Consider the following 18670-nt stretch of genomic DNA (forward strand, 5'->3'; position numbering starts at 1 on the left):
ATGCTTGGGGACCGTGGGCACGTATACAGGCATACGCATGCCACTCTCCTTCCCTGAGAAGGGAAGACCATGGCTTACTCTGGGATCAGAGTGGGCTTTTGTCAAGGCTCAGAAGTCATCCTCATAGAGCCAGGCAGGGTTACCTGTCCTGGGGGATGCCGCCTTTGCTGTCTGTCCTGGGCACCCAGAGAAGGCCAGGTCGCCTGCTCTGCTCGCTTGCTCGCTCTCTCCCTGGTCCCCTTGGCCCTGGCTCCACACCCTGGTCATTGTGTGTGTGTGTGTGTATCTCTCTCCTTCCTGTGTGTGTGTGTGTGTGTATCCCACCGTCCACACACACACACACACACACACACACACACACACCCCCTACCATCCTCACACACATGTACATACCACATGTACATGGACACGCACTTACCATACTCAGGCATTCATAGACACCCATACCACACTCTTACACACAGCCCACACATATACACCATACATACACTCATAAACATACATACACAACTCACACACACACATGCTCACACCCTGCTATGCTCATACGCATCCCAGCACATTGACTGACACACATGTATACTACATGTACACTCACACGACACACCACACCGCACACACCTCTCACAGCTTTTTCCCCTCTCTCTCTTCTTTGGAGGAGCTCCTGATGAGTGGCCTGTTGTAAACTGTCACCCTCACCATGTGCCTGTCTATTGCCTTTGGGGGTGCTCTATGCTCTCTCCCTCCCTGCCCACCATAAAGGTGGGGCCTGGGCATGGGAAGATGCCTCCTCTGCAGGAGTCACCAGGACTTGCCCCTTCAGGATGTGTCAGAGACAGGGTTTGAACCCAGGGCTTCCAAGGGTCCAGGACAGCTGTGTCCTAGGTGCAATATGGGGCACGTGCCAGCATTTGCGAAGACCTCACCTTGCAGGGGCAGCGGTGCTTCACCTCTTCTGGGTCGAGGACCCCTGTGGCCATCCTCAGACATGAAATAAATACACAGAGTGACAAATGAAGCCAATTCTGTTGGCATCAGACTCCAGCTGACGAGCCCCTGAGGCATGATGTCTTAGGGAAGATCCAGCAGAAGGTCTACTGTAGCTTTCATGCCTTTTTGGTTTGGCCCGGACACTCAGCCGAAACATGACACTATCTAAAGAATGTGTATTTGTAGTTTTCTAAGTCAGTCTGTTTCTCTTTAAGTGTGATGTGCCTGGTGTAGAGAACTCCGAGCATGGAGACTCCCCCTCACAGGGCAGAGTAGCACCTCTCCTGCCTGCCTAGTCCATCGTCCTGACACCGCAGGTAGCTGCCTGTCCACAGGGCCATCTTGCTTCTCCACAGTATTTTTTAGTAGAACAACTTAAGACAAATCAAAGTGTTAGATTCGTGAGGTCCGCTGAGGGGATAATTTTGATTTTAAAAAGCTAGTATGTTTTAGATGCTGCTCTGCTATCTTAAAAACCCTCTTTGATTTCCCTTAGGTTGCTAGCCGAGTGCAGAAGTATTTTATAAAGTTAACTAAAGCCGGCATTCCAGTTCCAGGCAGGACACCAAACTTGTACATGTACTCCAAAAAGGTAAAGAGTACCCCAAAACCCACAGACTCACTGGACAGGGACAAGGTTTTCAGACCCCGGTTTAGAAAGTAGAAAGCTTCCTTTTTCCAATCTCACCATTGTTTTCTAACTTGAGAGTGTTCAGTCATGGTAGTGAGTTTTGACCTTCACATCAGTAAAGGTTACATTAATCCAAACTTTCATTTTTTTCATCTGTGACTCATCCTTTTATCCCTTTCTGCTTTCTGGTTGTCTTTTCTATTTTCACTACAGTTAGGCATAGGGTTGATGTGTTCTGGTTTGTTAACAATTCATCCATTTCCTGTGCCTATGAGGGAAGGCTGGCTGCTTCACACCAAAGCTGAAGAGGGAACCACGATCCTAGCCAGATCTGCACTACCTGGGCGCAGAAAAGGGTGTGCCAGGGATCCCATCAGCCCATGCTCATGAGTGGTGGGGATGCCTGCTGTCAGAAAAAGAAGTGTAGGGGGTCAGCTGCAGCCTGTTTTGGGCCTTGACTTTAGGAATTGGTTTCTGACTCATCCTCTTGAAATGTGTATTTTATGATGTAGTCTTCAACAAGCAGACGACAACACCCCCTTAACAAGCACCTCTTCAAGCCTTCTACATTCATGACCTCCCACGAGCCTCCAGTGTACATGGACGAGGACGACGATGGGGCCAGTTTCCATAGCCACACAGACCCTGTGACGGAGGAGGCTTCGGTAGGCACCTTCCTCCTCTTTGGTTGGGGGACTGCTGTGGATGTGGTGACCCCGCAGAGAATGCGGACTCTTCCTCCTCTGGGGGGACAATGATTTTGTCATAATTGAGACATTTTGAGGTTCCTGCAGACTTCCCAGGATTTCCTGGGCGCAGTTCAGTGTGGTAGAAACCTCAGGGATTTCTGGGCAGCCTTCCTATCCAGATGTCACACACTTGAATTCAGTGGGATTAACCAAGGTGATGGATAGCAAGCAGTCCTGTAAAGGAAGGAGGAGGCCCAATACTGCTGTCCTGGGACAGACCTCGTTTCTCTGGCAGGGACTCCCCCACCTCTCCGTGTGTGACCTGACTCTTCTCTAGAGAATTGGCACAGCGCTCTGGCAGCCTCTGGGGCTGGTGAATAGCTCCTGAGACTCCAAGCTCTCTGTTATCCCTCATGGAGCTCAGAGCAGGGGTGTTACACTCAAGGAGAAAGGGTCCCTGAGGGCTGTAGATAGACTCAGAAGACCACATACTAACATTGTCTCTGTTGGGATAAACATTCCCCAGGGATGTTGTAATCTCATCTGGACCCCACAGCCTTTGCTGGCCACACGTGTCCTTGATAAGATGCTCCCATCTTCTCAAGACTGCTCCTCCCCTTTCCATTTGCCACCCTTTGATTCCTAGTTGGGGAGAGGAGAGAGGGCAAACCAAGTGTCAGTGAGAAAAAAAATTCACTTTGCTGTGATATGGTTTGAAATGGCTTATTCTCATATAGTCCCATTCTTGCCATTGGCAGAGAGTTTGCAGGATTTCCAGATGGCAGGACTGGTTTGGCTTTTTCACTTGCATTGTGAAGAAGAGCCTTTTTCCATTCACTTTGATGAAGGCAAATAACTGACCATTGCAGGGAAAGGAGAGGGGAGGGAGGAGGAAGAAGAGAATGAGGGAGAAACGGGGAAGGAAGGAAGGAGAGAGAGGGAGAGAGAGAGGAGAGAGAGAGACACAGACTTGCCTCTTGGAAGAACAGCTCCTGCTATTGACACCATTGGTACCACACATCATAACAGTAGATGAATCGTATTAGATTCTCCTGCTCTAAATGTCAGAAAAGAGCAGCCGTGTTGACCCAGTGAAAATCAATTCAAAATCAGTGAGCCATTTGTACCCAGAAATTGCTTGTCCTGCTCCTTGAGCCAGCACAAATCTCATTATCACGAAAGGTCTTGTAGAGGGCTTCAGTGTGAGTGACCCTGTCCCTGGGCCACATGGATTCCCCATGGTACAGTTTGTGCCAGTGAAGCAGGACTGTATGGAGCACCTACTGTGTGCTCAGCATGGGGGCGAGAATAAAGGAATAATTACGTGCTAAACAGATGAGGACTCCAAGCACAGATGAGTTTGGGTAAAGAGCTAGTTTTGGGCCTAGCCGTTTACACAGAAGGAGAAAACATTGAATGATTTTACCTGAGGAAGGGAGGGCTGGTGGGTGATTTGACAGTAAGGGTTCAGGTTAGTCTGTCTGTCCATCTGTTTATTTGTTCATTCAATTCATTTCTGCCTTATGAAAGACAACTCAGGTTGGCTCCTTCCTTGTATAAGGACTTGGTCTACACCCAGGGGATGCCATTTATTCTTAGCTTTGCAGGGGGCTACTTTAGCCTCACAACAGATAGCGTCTCCTCCACTAAAAGGCCTTTTTTTATTGTAATTTTTTCTACTAATTTATTTTTAGTTTTAGTTTATAGCATTCAGTTCTTCAAGTTTTTGACTTTCAAATTTTCTCCCCTACCTCTCCTCCCCACCACAAGACAGCATGCAATCCGATATAGGTTCTATATATACCTTCACACTGAACATATTTTCACAAGAGTCAAAATTGTAAAGAAGAACTATAGCTAATAGAATAAACCACGAGAAAGAAGAAAATAAAAACAAAAAGGAGAGTGAATAGTTTGCCTCAGTCTGCATTCAGACTCTGTAGTTCTCTCTCTGGACATGCAGAGCATTTTCCATCATGAGCCTTTGGCGCTGTCTTAGAACCTTGCATTGCTGAGAGGAGCCAGCTCTATCAGAGTTAGTCATCAGAGATACACCGTGTGTCTATAATAGTGTACAGTGTTCTCCTGGTTCTGCTCCCCTCACTCAGCATCAGATCATATAAGTCTTTCCAGATTATTATGAAGTCCATCTGCTCGTCATTTCTTATAGCACAATAGTATTCCAATACATTCATATACCACAACTTGTTCAGCCATTCCCCAATTGATGGACATCCCCTTGATTTCCAGTTCTTAGCTACTACAAAAAGAGCCGCTATAAATATTTTTGTGCATATGGGTCCTTTTCCCACTTGTGTGATCTCTTTGGGATACAACCCTGGAAGTGGTATTGCTGGGTCAAAGGGTATGCACATTTTTATAGCCTGTTGGGCATAGTTCCAAATTGCTGTCCAGAATGGCAGGATCTGTTCACAACTCCACCAGCAATGTAACAATTATCCCACATCCTCTCCAGCATTTATCATTTTCCTGTTTTGTCATTTTAGCCAATCTGACAGGAGAGATGTGGTACCTAAGAGTTGTTTTCATTTGCGTTTCTCTAATCAGTAGTGATTTCGAGCATTTTTTCATATGCCTATAGATATCTTTAATTTCTGACTCTGAAAACTGTCTGTTCATATCCTTTGACCATTTATCAATTGGGGAATGACGTGTATTCTTATAAATTTGACTCAGTTTTCTGTATATTTTAGAAATGAGGCCTTTATCAGAGAGACTTGTAAAAATTCTTTCCCAGTTTACTGCTTCCCTCCTAATCTTTGTTGCATTGGCTTTGTTTGTACAAAAAACTTTTAAATTTAATGTAATCAAAATTACCATTTTGCATTTTGTAATGCTTTCTATCTTGTTTGGTCATAAATTCTTCCATTTTCCATAAATCTGACAGGTAAACTATCCTTGCTCTCCCAGATTGCATTTAGTATTAGCCTTTATATCTAAATCTTGAAACCATTTTGACTTTATTTTGGTATATGTTGTGAGCTATTGTTCTGTGCCCAGTTTCTGCCATACCATTTTCCAGTTTTCCCAGCAGTTTTTGTCAAGTAGTGAGTTTTTATCCCGGAAGCTGGATTCTTTGGGTTTATCAAACAGTAGATTACTATAGTCATTGGTTACTGTGTCTTGTGTACCTGACCTATTCCACTGATCCACCTCTCTATTTCTTAGCCAGTACCAAGTAGTTTTGATGATCGGTGCTTTATAATGCAGTTTAATATCTGGTATAGCTAGGCCTCCTTCCCTAGCATTTCTTTTCATTAATTCCCTTGATATTCTGGACCTTTTGTTCTTCCAGATGAATTTGGTTATTATTTTTTCTAGCTCTATAAAGTAATTTTTTGGTAATTTGATTGGTATGGCACTAAACAAGTAAATTAATTTAGGAGAAATTGTCATTTTTATTGTATTAGCTTGGCCCAACCACGAGCAACTGATGTTTTTCCAATTACTTAGATCTGACTTTATTTGTGCTTTTTTTAAATAAGTTTTTATTGATATCTTTTGGCTTTGCATTACTTATAATTTTCCCCAGCAGCCTTCTCCCAGCCACTCCTAGAAAGCTATCTCCTGTAACAAATATTTTTAAAATATTTTTTATATATTTATATACGTTTTTATAAATTGACAGTGTCTGAAAAACTATGCTGGGTAGCAGATCTAGGACCTCCACACTTGTGGCCGCTGCCTTTTGTCTCCCAGAGTCTCTGTCTTCATCACACACCCCATTTCTTAGGGATATTCTGTTTGGTGTCCAGGGGGATGTTAGCTTCCTTAGGGTATAAGCCTGGTAATGGGATCATTGGGTCAGAGGGTATGTTCATCTTGGGCACTTGGTGCACATTGCTTTCCAAAGTGCTCTTACTGATTTGCAGTACCACCAACAATGCACTTATGTGCCTTTCTTCTCACAGCCCCTCCCAACATCCACTCTTCCCATCTTTTGTGGGTTGTTCTACTTTGCATTTCTCTTATTAGTGATTCGGAGCATGATTTCATGTGGTTGTGAGAACTGCGTGTTTGTGTCCTTTGACCACTTATCCATTGAAGGGAGTGTAGCTTTTGGTCATGCTTGAGTGGGTGGCAGGGGGAGGCAACTGTTTATGTCTGTTGGGTCTCATTGTCTAATCTGAGAAATTGGATACAAAGCTTTTTTTCCTGTTGTTTCTGTGCAATAAGATTGAACAGCTCCTCCTCCTCCTCCTTGTTGGGGGGCAGTTTGTGGTGCTTTCCTTGAGGTCTTGTCCAAGGCACTTTGGGAAGAGCCCAAGGAGTTGACCCTTGGAGAGGCATGAGTGCCACTGGGCTGGCATTCATTCATTGGTTGTATCCACTACATCGTCATGAACGTTTTTGTGGAAAGTAAATTTTCTTTCAAACATGAATGTTTTCTCCTGTCTGAAGACTAGTGAGCAGGGAAAGCGCTTTCCTGCTGTACACACAGCCCTTGAAGTCATTCAGTATTCTTTATTTTCTGTTGTAGAAATGTAAAGGGGTTTCACTGTTGGGGTCACATCCTTGGTATTGGGCAGGCACCCAGATGTTCCTCGTCCTGATCCATTCTCTCTTTCTCTTAATTTGCACGGTCTGGGTCCCGCTCACCGTCACCCTTTTCATCAGGTGCTATGAAATGAAGCTTCCCTTCTGGCTCCTTGTGGTGTGGGAGGAAGCGGCATGTAGATGGAAGCCCCTTTGCTGAAGAATTCTTAGGGTGCATTTTAAAAAGAAGGATGGCATGATCTGTATAAAAATAAGTTTAGGTTCAGCAGTACCACATTAGTACGCTCAGTTCTCTAGCTGTACTTCTTAAACCTGCCTTTATATATAGTAAGCAATTGGGCTCCTGAAGGAAGAAGACCTTGGCCCCTTGGGCCAGACTCTCTTAGACTTGGGACACAAGAGTGCACCTCCCATTGTGGGGAGAGGAAAAGGCCGTATGTCCCCTTAGGCAGTCAGCAGCCTGGGGGAAGGACCAGGTACACCTGGAGTTCATCTTGTTCCCCAAGAAGAGCCACTGGAGCAGAGGCCAGGAGGCCATCCTGGTCTGGTCATTCTGCCTAGGGCTCCCCTCTGGCCCTGGGAGGGGGTGAAGCATGCTTTCCCATTGGGGTCACTCCTTGGCATGGCCCTCCACGCGAGTCCTTGCTCCAACGCAACCAGTGTCCACTCACTGTTCTCTGGTTTGCTCCCCTCAGGATGAAGAAAGCATTCCTGTCCCATGCCGGGAGTTACCTGAGTACAAGGAGCTGCTGGAGCTGAAGAAGCTGAAAAAGAAGAAGCTACAGCAGATGCAGGCAGAGGGTGGCTTTGTGCAGCACGCAGGCTTCAAGGTACGTGGTGGGAGTCCCCTCAGCCTCTTTCCCTCCTTGGAAGCAGAGCCTCAGACAGTTCTGCTGTCCTATGTGGAGTTCGTGGGACATGGGGGGACTGGGGAAAGAACTCAGAATGGAGGGTTCAAGAAGGGCAGGGGTAGTGTTCTCTGATCCCAGGGACTGGGGGCCCCTCCCTAGTGACCAACTTAGGATGAGCCCCAACCTTCAGAGGGTTGGAGCTATGGGCCCCTGGCTGATCTGCCACATTAAACTGGAAGGTGTCTCAGCCACCATTTCTTATCCGCTGCCATGAGCTAGGAAGGCTCCTCTTGGAAAGAGGCTTGTGCCTTGAGGGGCCATGAGTCCCTCCATCTCTGGGGACTGGCACTACACTACTGGACAGCTTGTGGCCTTTAGAAGAATGTGTGTTAGCTTGTTCAGGGAACTTAGTTATTGAGGGGTGATTGTCTTTGGCTGTGCTCTCGAGCACTCCCCATAGAATGCATTCCATCTGTGCACAAGGCTGGGGAAGGGCCTTGGGTGATTTCCTCCAAGGCAGGAAACGAGGCCCCAGTCACCAGAACTGGTGTTAGGCTGCCCAACCTGGACTGTCCTTGCTCCCTGGCCAGTCCCTACCGACATTAGGCATCCCGCCTACAACAAAGCTGAGATTCAGCCCTCTGCAGACATGGCAGGGCCCTCACTTCAAAGCTGGGCAAGACTCCATCAGCCTAGTCCAGGAGCGCTGCATCTGCCCTGCTGACCCCCTGGTCCTTTGCCCAGTTCTTCTCCTCCTCTGTGTTCTAGGAGCGAGTGTGCCAGACACCCTTTGGGATGATTGAGTTTCTGCCCCCTGGGCCCAGGTTCCCTCTTGGCCCCTTCTTGCAGGGCCTGGGGGCTCTCCCCCTTCTTACAGTCCGCTCAAGGTGGGGATTTGCAGAGTCTGGGTGCTGTTTCCTAACAGGAAGGGATGAAGCCCTGCCCCCAGTGGGGGTGATGGGAGAGGGGAGATGGCGGGGTGCCCTCCGAGCTTGTTCCGTCTTCCACAGCACAATAACAAGTCCAGATTCTAATGTGGAAGCTAAGTCATGTGCCAACTCTTCCTTGGCTGTGTCCCGTCCCCGCCCTCCCCCCATCCTGTGGGTTTGTGTGGCCCCTGAAACCTGGATGGGCCCCTGACCTTGTCTGTCCTGACCTCCGTCTAGTGTGATAACTGTGGCATGGAGCCCATTCAGGGCATTCGGTGGCACTGTCAGGATTGTCCCCCGGAAATGTCCCTGGACTTCTGTGACTCTTGTTCAGACTGGTAAGTGACACCCAGGCTTGATGTACCAATGGCTCATCTTTTTGTGACCCTGACCAAACCTTGGAAGGAAAAATTTTGCATAAAGCACAACCTGATGTGTTGGGATAGATTTCTACCCTAGAGCGGCCAGGGGGTGCCACAGCTTGGAGTCAGGAAGACCTGTGTTCAGATCCAGCCTCAGACACTAGCTTCATAACCTAGGCGTCTCCCTCAGTGCGCTCATCTGCGAAATGGGGGTGATCATGGCACCTCCCCACCCCCAGGTAGTTGTGAGGCTCAAATGAGATCATGTTTGTAAAGGCTCGTCTCGTTCCATGATGGTCGTCACAGCAACGTTTGTGTGATGTTTTAAGGTTTGCAAAGCACTTTCCATGTGTTTGGATTACACTTGTGTGATGCAGAAAGGCTCGCCTCTCTGACTCAGTACAGATCGAAACATACTTTTTTCTGTTTTTATTTTTCTTGCTTTTTTTTTAAAAGACCTGACTAATGTGAAAATGTGTTTTGCACGACCTCACATGTACAATGTGTATCCTCAGTGGGTCAGAGAGGAACTGAAGGGAGAGAATTTGTAACTCAGTATTTTTTTTTTTCGATGAATGTTAAAAAATTTTTAAACTAACCACACATGGTCTGATTCTGTCATGTTGCCTCAGGAAGTTGAGCAGGTTGGATTGAATTGCCTCATGGAGGATAAGCCCCACATCCCAAAGGGCTAAAGTCTCAAGGGCCGGGGGGGGGGGGGAGGCGGGGCACATCATGGAGTCAGGGTGTTTCTGTGAGGACGCACGGATCATGGGTCCTATCAGACGTACAGGGTGACGGCCGTGTCTTGTATGTGTTTTTTCCAGCCTCCATGAGACTGACTTCCACAAGGAGGATCACCAGCTAGAGCCCATTTACCGGGCAGAGACTTTCTTAGACAGAGACTACTGTGTGTCCCAGGGCACCAGCTACAGTTACCTGGACCCAAACTACTTCCCGGCCAACAGATGACATGGGAGAGACCCTGGGCCACACTCCTCCTCCACACATAGCCATGGTACCGGCATTTTCTCGGCTTTCCCTGAAAGGACACTCTGCGATGTGCGCTTCCCAGGGGTCTCACCACCTGTTGGGCGGGGTTCTCAGCGGGCCGACAACCGGCCACAGGCACGCGCTTCCTGTGCGCATCTCCCTGTCTCGGGGCCCTGTCGGTGGCCGTCTCCAGGGGCGAGTCCCCATCAAGGAGAGTCCATCCCAAAGGCTTCAGATCAGGTCACAGCGATGGTATCGAAGACAAAGTATTGATAGAAAGACCGTTTCTAGGCTGCAGCTTTGTTGTGAAGACAGAGTTTCACCAATGATGGTATTTGCTTCTAGGATCTCTTCTTACCAACATGTCCCTGCCCCATCCAGTCGGCGCTGCTTCCTTCACCACAGTGACTGGTCCCTCAAACTGTCCTCCCCTCCCAACAGTGAAGCACTACCAGAGGCCCACACGGCGTCGCCTCCGTGACCGGCTCACGGTCGCGGTGCGTGAGTGTGATCCGGTCATCCCTCAGATCTATTTTTTAAATGTCATGTTCTATAAGATTGATCATGTGATGTGTACAAACTATGGTGAAAGTGCCAGTGGTAGTAACTGTGTCCAGTCTCTAATACTCCACATTAACTCCTTGAAAATGCACAGCCTCTGCCTCTGTGTTTGGAGTTGTCCGTGCAACTCAGCAAAGAAAACTGCCTAATAGAGAATCATCTGTATGGTAATAAGTCCCCTCTTTTGTAGTCTGCCCCAGATCCATGAAAGATTGTATTTTTATTACTATTTAAACAAGTGATTACACTTCGTCTGCGCAGTGAGCGAGGGTTCACATGCATCCTTTTATACTGCTGGATTTTGTTGTGCATCATTTAAGACATTTTGTATGTTTCTTCTTATCTGTGTATACCGTCTGTTCTTAAATAATGTTCATTTGTCAAGAGAACTGTGAGAAATAAACTATGTGGATACTGTCTGTTTATAGTAGAGAGTGGCTATGGTGGCTTCCTTCTGTGCACATTTCCACCGTTTTTACAGTGATCGTTTACACTTCCTTATGGGATGCTGTGGTCACTTTGGGCGGCCTTATGCCAGCTCCTGATGATGCTCTAAACCTCCCTAAGTGGGTCTTTAAAGGAAAACGCTTTCTCAGAGATACAAAGAAAAAATAGAATTGGTGCTGTTGGATTTTTTAAGTCATGTTAAGATGAAGTTGTATCGTTTTACTATAACTTGGTTTTGAGAAAATTTCATGTGAATATTTAGTGCATCAACTAACTAGTTTTATTTGCTTGAAAGTCATAACCCACATGGAAGTGGGTTAGATTCTAAAATTGATTGGCTAGAATGTGTGAGCAGAATTTTAAGGCTATTTCCTGTTCTGAAATTTTGTTAAAGATTCCCATGGAAATTATCTCTCATTCCACTTTCTATTTTAAATGAACAAAAATGACAGCACCGCAGTTGTAAACACCATCAACAGAAATGAGTTTTTCATTATGTTGAATAAAAATTGAGAGAGAGAGAGAGAGAGAGAGAGAGAGAGAGAGAGAGAGAGAGAGAGAGAGAGAGTGTGAGTGTGTGTGTGTGTGTGTGTACACAATCAGTATTGTTGACAGGAAACAGCCCCAGAATTTATCCCGTCATCCCATGGGTTTCTAATATTCATTTTGACATGCACCTTAAATACATGCTCACTATATGATAGTAAGTGGTGATGCACAGGCAATGAATTGCCATCATCTTTCCACTCTAGTAGTATTTAGGGATTGGCTATGGAAAATAACAGGAAGGGCGAGTTTAGATTTTACATAGGTACGTGATAGAATCAGTGCACCATATCGATCTCCCTTTGGGCTGGGGCTGGAAATCAGGAAATGAATGATTCGTGGCCATCCGGCTCCATGGCACAAAGGGTGGATGAAGAACCAAGAGATGCCCCTTTGGAAAGCACTGGATACTCTGCTTTGGAGACCCCAGAAAGGCTGCAGAATTACCTTCGAAGTAGGGGTCATTTCTTTTACTTGCCACAGTTGCTTGGAATGACACCAAGTTTTGTGGAATTCATTGGCAGGTGCCATCTGGACGGGGGTGCAGAGGAGAGAATGTTGGGCTGTCTTTGTTTTGATGCTCGCTTCCTGGTGGGGAATTCTGTTCATTTTTCTGAACCCTAACTTTCCCATCTTTAAAATGGGGGCCACGTCCTGGGTGAGCGGAGGCCATCCACTTCATTCCTTTGAACTTTGGCTTCCTCATCGGTCAAATGACGGAGCTGAGTTAGAAAACCTCCAAGGTGTTTTCTGGCTCAGAGAGAGAGAGATTGTGTGTGTGTGTGTGTGTTTACATGCATGTACATGTATGCACAGAGATAGGGAGATGTGGGTCTCTGCACTCTGCCTGTCTCTGCGTCTCTCTCTTGTAGACCATAAAGCACCAACTAAAGAGCAGTTCAGCTCTCTGTGTTTCAGTTATTTGTGAAGTGTGTCCCCTGAGGCATTTTAACTACATCTAACAGCAGTCCAAGAAGTCAGGGCAATTTTTTTTTCCCCTTGTTTAGCCACCTTCTTTGGAAAAATTCTTTTGTGCTAAGAATTTGAAACTTGGAGAGAGAATTTTCCTTCTGTTGATTGATTGGTTGTGCCCTCTCTGATGTAGTTAGCAGAACGGTCTGTTTTCTAAATTTGCACATCTGGCACGGAGGGAGGGAAGAGTCTTCGTGGAGTCATGGAAAGTGCCAGACTGTTTAATCGTCATAGAAGTAGGTAGCTTAGTACCTGTCTGTGGGAATGACTGGACACCAGTGGGGTAGGCCTGATTTTATTGCTCATTGGGCCTCTGCTATGTGGCCTGTTAATGAGCATTGGAAGGCTCAGCTTCCAGTCTTCCATAAACTTGCTGTGATCCCTTGGGGGAACCCCTTTTTTGTCCATTCATCATCTGTGTAATGGACATAGCTGTGTATGCCCTGTGTGTGTCCTGTCTACAGCCCACAGTGCTGGGGTGACCCTGGGGGAGTTCCTTGGCCTCCAGGGCCCTAGAAACACAGGGCTTGGAATTGTGAAGAAAGATCTGCAGTTCAGTCCAGCCTGACATGTTGTTAAGCCTCTGTGGGCCTTAGGAAACACCCTCGGACTAAACCATAGCATGGGCTATGATTCATCCTCAGAGGGGGATTCCATCCAGGGAATTTGCTATGCAGACCATAGCACCTTCACTCATGAATATGCATAACAGGACTTTGAGGACTAAAGATGACTAGGAAAGAACCTCAGAGTGTGAGATGTACAGTGAAGTTTTAGGTGGGAATGGAGAAAAGAGCATCTCTCCCAGCCACCAAAATAACCAGAACAAAACAGAATTAGGCCTGCCCTTCTCAGCCCAGGGTGGGGCAGGGTGGGGGTGGGCGTGGGCATAGGGGTGGGTCCAGGAGGGGAGGCTCTGCTATTGGCTGTCCTCTAGCTGCTGACACTATAAAAGTCAGCTACTAAGCAGTAGGGGACTAAGCCACTGTGGATGCAGAGACAGTGTGTTTAAATTTAAGTGAGGTTCTGCTAATCGGTATCCACATGCTTCCCCATGCCCTGACTCCACCTCAGGCCCTTTCCTTAGCTGACAGTGACTAATTACCCAATGCAGCAAACCCAGAGGGCATTTTGGTACCTGATGACTCGATGCTTCCTAGGTCCCCATACCTCTAGAGCACCGCTAAGTTTGTCCTTTGCCCCGTGCCTTCACATCCATCTCATTTATCCTTCTAGAATATGGAGTCAGAAGCTGAAAAAACTAGTGCAATTTTGGATTCCATTAAAAGAAAAAAAGATAGCCAGGTCCAGGGAGGTAATGTCACTAGAAGTATTCCTAAAGAGGCCATGATGACTTTTTGGCAATAAAGTAGAGAAGATTCACACATGCTTCGGGTTGGACCGGTCGGTTGTTGGTCAGCTTTGTAGCATCTCTTCCCACTGTTCGAAGATGAATTCTGTGAGAGAGGGCAGATGCTACCATGCAGATCAGCCAAGAGGCACAGTGAAGTGTAGTGTAAATTCACTAGGCTGTAAACTGGGAGGAGAAGGTCTCCTTCTTCTTGTAGAAGCAGATGTAGAACGGACAGGGACAGTTCTTTCTCTTGACAAGTGTCATGGCATAAACTAGTCTCCTGATTCTGCTCCCTTCACCTGGCATCAGTTGGTACAAATCTCCCAAACTTTTGTTTTTGTCATTGTGGTCACCTGTTACATGCATGTACCATGATTGGTCCATCCCCAGTGGATGGGCACCCCTTAGTTTCCAGTTCTTTGCCACCACAAAAAGAGCCACTATCAGTACTTTGGTATAGAGAAGTCCTTTGTCCTCTTGCCTCTTTGAGGATACATGCTCCTAGGTTTGCATAGTTTGGTAGCTGGGTGGCTTTGTAAATTGGCAGGTGTGTCTCAAATTGCTTTCCAGAATGGCTGAACCAGTTTACAGCCCCACCAATGATGCATTTGCTGATGTGCCTGTTTCCTGCAGCCCTTCCAACACTTTGACCCATCTGATGTGTGGGTGTGAAGTGGATTCTCCCAGGTGGTAATGACAAACTGGAAGACTCATGATGGTGCACACTACCCATCTTCTGACAGAAGACTTGAGATGCAAAATATCACCTTTTTGGGGGGATGTAGCTAGGGCAGGAATTTGGTTTCCTTGGCTACCGTCTTGGCTATGAGGATTTTGTTTTGTCTGGCTTTTTTCCACATGGTGGAGGGAGGTGGGAAGAAGAGAAAACAGATTTTTGTTAATTAAGAAAATTTCTTAATTTAAAAAAAAAAAGAACCAGAAGGGAACACAGACACCACTGAGCCCACATTCTTCATTTTAAGAGTGAGAAAACAAGCCCAGAGAAGTCAAGAGTTTCTGGTCCATGTCCCACAGCTTTGATTGGTTGAGCTGGGATTTTTTTTAAAAAATCATTATTTATTTATTTAATATTTTTGGTTTTCAGCATTAATTTTCACAAGAGTTTGAATGACAAAATTTCTCCCCATTTCTACCCTCCCCCCACTCCAAGATGGCATATATTTTGATTGCCCTGTTCTTCAGTCAGCCCTCCCTTCTGTCACCCCACTTCCCCCCATCCCCTTTTCTCTAACTTTTTTGTAGGGCAAGATAGATTTTTATGTCCCATTGCCTGTATATCTTATTTCCTAGTTGCATGCAAAAACTTTTTTTTTGAACATCTGCTTTTAAAACTTTGAGTTCCAAATTCTCTTGCCTCTTCTCTCCCCACCCACCCTCCCTAGGAAAGCAAGCAATTCAACACAGGTCACACATGTATCATTATGTAAAACACTTCTACAATACTCATGTTGTGAAAGACTAACTATATTTTGCTCCTTCCTATCCTATCCCACTTTATCCAGTTTTCTCCCTTGACCCTGTCCCTTTTCAAAAGTGTTTGCTTTTGATTACCTCCTCCCCCTATCTGCCCTCCCTTCTATTGTCCCCCCTTTTTTTATCTCCTTCCTCCTCCTTTCCTGTGTGGTAAGATACCCAATTGAGTGTATATGCCATTCCCTCCTCAGGCCAAATCTGATGAGAGCAAGATTCACTCATTCCCCTTCATCTGCCCCCTCTTCCCTCCTCACAGAACTGCTTTTTCTTGGCACTTTTATGCAAGATAATTTACCCCATTCTCTCTCTCCCTTTCTCCCTCTCTCAATATATTCCTCTCTTATCCCTTAATTTTATTTTTTAAAATATCATCCCTTCATATTCAACTCACCCTGTGCCTCCTGTCTCTCACTCCCTCCCTCCCTCTCTCTCTCTCTCTCTCTTTCTCTCTCTCTCTCTCTCTCTCTCTCTCTCTCTCTCTCTCTATATATATATATATATATATACACACACACACACAAACATATATATATATATATATATGCATGTATGTATGTATATGTGTACCTACCTATATATGTAGCTACCCTAATACTGAGGTCTTATGAATTATACACATCATCTTTCATGTAGGAATGTAAACAAAACAGTTCAACTTTAGTAAGTCCCTTATGATTTCTCTTGTTTACCTTTTCATGCTTCTCTTGATTCTTGTGTTTGAAAGTCAAATTTTCTATTCGGCTCTGGTCTTTTCACTGAGAAAGCTTGAAATTCCTCTATTTTATTGAAAGTCCATATTTTGCCTTGGATCATGATACTCAGTTTTGCTGGGTAGGTGATTCTGGGTTTTAATCCTAGCTCCATTGACCTCTGGAATATCATATTCCAAGCCCTTTGATCCCTTAATGTAGAAGCTGCTAGATCTTGTGTTATTCTGATTGTGTTTCCACAATACTCAAATTGTTTCTTTCTGGCTGCTTACAGTATTTTCTCCTTGACCTGGGAGCTCTGGAATTTGATGACAATATTCCTAGGAGTTTTCTTTTTGGGATCTATTTGAGGAGGCAATCTGTGGATTCTTTCAATTTCTATTTTGCCCTGTGGCTCTAGAATATCAGGGCAGTTCTCCTTGATAATTTCTTGAAAGATGATATCTAGGCTCTTTTTTTGATCATGGCTTTCAGGTAGTCCAATAATTTTTCAGTTATCTGTCCTGGATCTATTTTCCAGGTCAGTGGTTTTTCCAATGAGATATTTCACATTGTCTTCCACTGTTTCATTCCTTTGGTTCTGTTTTATAATATCTTGATTTCTCATCAAGTCACTAGCTTCCACTTGGCTAATTCTGCATTTCAAGGCATTCTTCTCCTCATTGGCTTTTCGGAGCTCTTTTGACATTTGGGTTAGTCTATTTTTTAAGGTGTTATTTTCTTCAGTATTTTTTTGGGTCTCCTTTAGCCAGTCCTTGACTTGTTTTTCATGGTTTTCTCGCATCATTCTAATTTCTCTTCCCAATTTTTCCTCTACTTCTCTAACTTGCTTTTCCAAATACTTTTTGATCTCTTCCATGGCCTGAGACCAGTTCATGTTTTTCTTGGAGGCTTTTTATGTAGGCTCTTTGACTTTGTTGACTTCTCCTGGCTGTATGTTTTGGTCTTTTTTGTCACCAAAGAAAGATTCCAAAGTCTCAGATTGAATCTGGGTGCGTTTTCTCTGCCTGCTCATGTTCCCAGCCAACTACTTGACCCTTGAGCTTTTTGTCAGTGTATGACTGCTTGTAGAGTAGAGAGTACTTTGTCCCAAGCTTGAGGGGCTGCCCTGTTGTTTTCAGAGCTATTTCCACACAGCAAGCTCTGCCACACCAGTGTTCCTCCTCCGCCAAGAACCGCCAACCCAGACCATGACTCAGATCTTAAGCCAGCTCTGCACTCCTGCTCTGATCTGCCACTTAATTCCTCCCACCAGGTGGCCAGAAGCAAATGCAGCTGTAGTTCTGTCCTCAGAGCTGCACCCCCTCTGCTGCCCCTGGGGCGGTGGCTGAACCGTGAACTCCTTTCACTCTGTCCTGGCAGCTTTTCCCACTAACCTTCTCTGTTGTCTTTGGTGTTTGTGGGTTGAGAAGTCTGGTAACTGCCACAGTTCACTGATTCAGGGTGCTAGGGCCTGTTTCACCTGGCTCCCGGTCTGGTTGGTCCTGGCACAGCCCACGCTGGGCTCTGCTCTACTCCCAGCTCCAGGCAATAGACCCTTCCGTGCCATCATCCAGGCTTTCCTGGGCTGGAGGCCTGCTTCCCTCTGTTATTTTGTGGTTTCTATAGCTCTAGAATTTGTTCAGAGCCATTTTTATAGGTTTTTGGAGGGACCTGGGGTGAGCTCATGCAAGTCCCTGCTTTTCAGCTGCCATCTTGGCTTCGCCCCCCTGACCTGGGATTTGAACTCAGAGCCAGGGCCTTTCCCACTCAACCATGTTCACCATTCCAGGGATTTTCCTACTAAGACTAAGCTGGTCAGATCAAGGCTCCCATGGGAGACTTCTGTGTCTGAATGTGCTGCATTTGCTTGAGAGTTTCATGGGTGTCAACATCTGTCCCATCCAATGTAGGGTACCTTCCTAATGATTCTAACTGGCTGCAGTATTACCATGGAGTTGTGTTGTGATGGAATGTTATTAGAAGTCAAGGTCAGTGACCTAAGCCGTCCAAACCAGAATTCCTCGGGCAAAGTGAGCAGAGTATTAAGGGGCTGGGCTGGGGGTGTGTGGTGAGGAATATGGTAGCCAGTAGGAGTACTTTGTTCATCAGAGCTAAGGGTGGAATGGATCGCCTTGGCAGGGAGTGAGGTCCTTTTCATTGGTGTTCCAGATGGGACTCAGTGTCCATGTGGAGGACCCTGTTGTGCAGGGAAGGGGTCCTGCCCTGAACCACAGATGTCATTAGGTCATAGATTTAGAGCTGGAAGACTGTTTGGCCCCTCTCCCATCACCACTGCCATTCTAGAGCTGAAGGAACCTCCAAAGGGGCCTAGTCCAGCCCTTTTCTCTTGCAGATGAAGCACCTGAGGGCAGGAGAAGGGAGGGGTCATGGGGGATCCCTTTGTTGTACAGAGTGGGGAGAAGCTGAGACCCAGGAAGGTATTGAGCCTTGGGCCTTGCCCAAGGCCTCCCCAAGGAGCCTGGGGCCTTCAGGACCTTGGAGGCTTTCTTCCCTGGGTTTGTTGTGCCAGCCTCAAGCTGGCACCCTGCCTTCGCCTTCCCCTTCCCCATTGACTAGCTATATGAATTTCACCTCTGGAGTTCCTGAAATTGCTGCTGCCCCAGCTCTGCAATGGCTTCCT

The 18670-nt window shown here is 46.2% G+C and overlaps 1 protein-coding gene across 7 annotated transcripts in view; it reads left to right on the plus strand.

The window, feature by feature from the left end:
• ZZZ3 (zinc finger ZZ-type containing 3) overlaps positions 1-18670 on the plus strand; it is a 109818-nt gene that overhangs the window by 87719 nt on the left and 3429 nt on the right. For 6 of the 7 annotated variants that reach the window (XM_036754647.1, XM_036754645.1, XM_036754649.1 and 3 more), the window contains 5 exons: positions 1487-1582; positions 2134-2286; positions 7524-7658; positions 8846-8946; positions 9798-10954. In XM_036754647.1, the coding sequence (XP_036610542.1) occupies positions 1487-1582; positions 2134-2286; positions 7524-7658; positions 8846-8946; positions 9798-9942 (630 nt within the window). In that variant the 3' untranslated portion in view covers positions 9943-10954. Of the gene's footprint in view, positions 1-1486; positions 1583-2133; positions 2287-7523; positions 7659-8845; positions 8947-9797; positions 10955-18670 lie in introns of those variants that run through there. The other variant, XM_036754651.1, reaches the window with a different exon arrangement.

This window comes from Trichosurus vulpecula, chromosome 4 (assembly GCF_011100635.1).
Source record: "Trichosurus vulpecula isolate mTriVul1 chromosome 4, mTriVul1.pri, whole genome shotgun sequence".
Classification (NCBI taxonomy): domain Eukaryota; kingdom Metazoa; phylum Chordata; class Mammalia; order Diprotodontia; family Phalangeridae; genus Trichosurus; species Trichosurus vulpecula.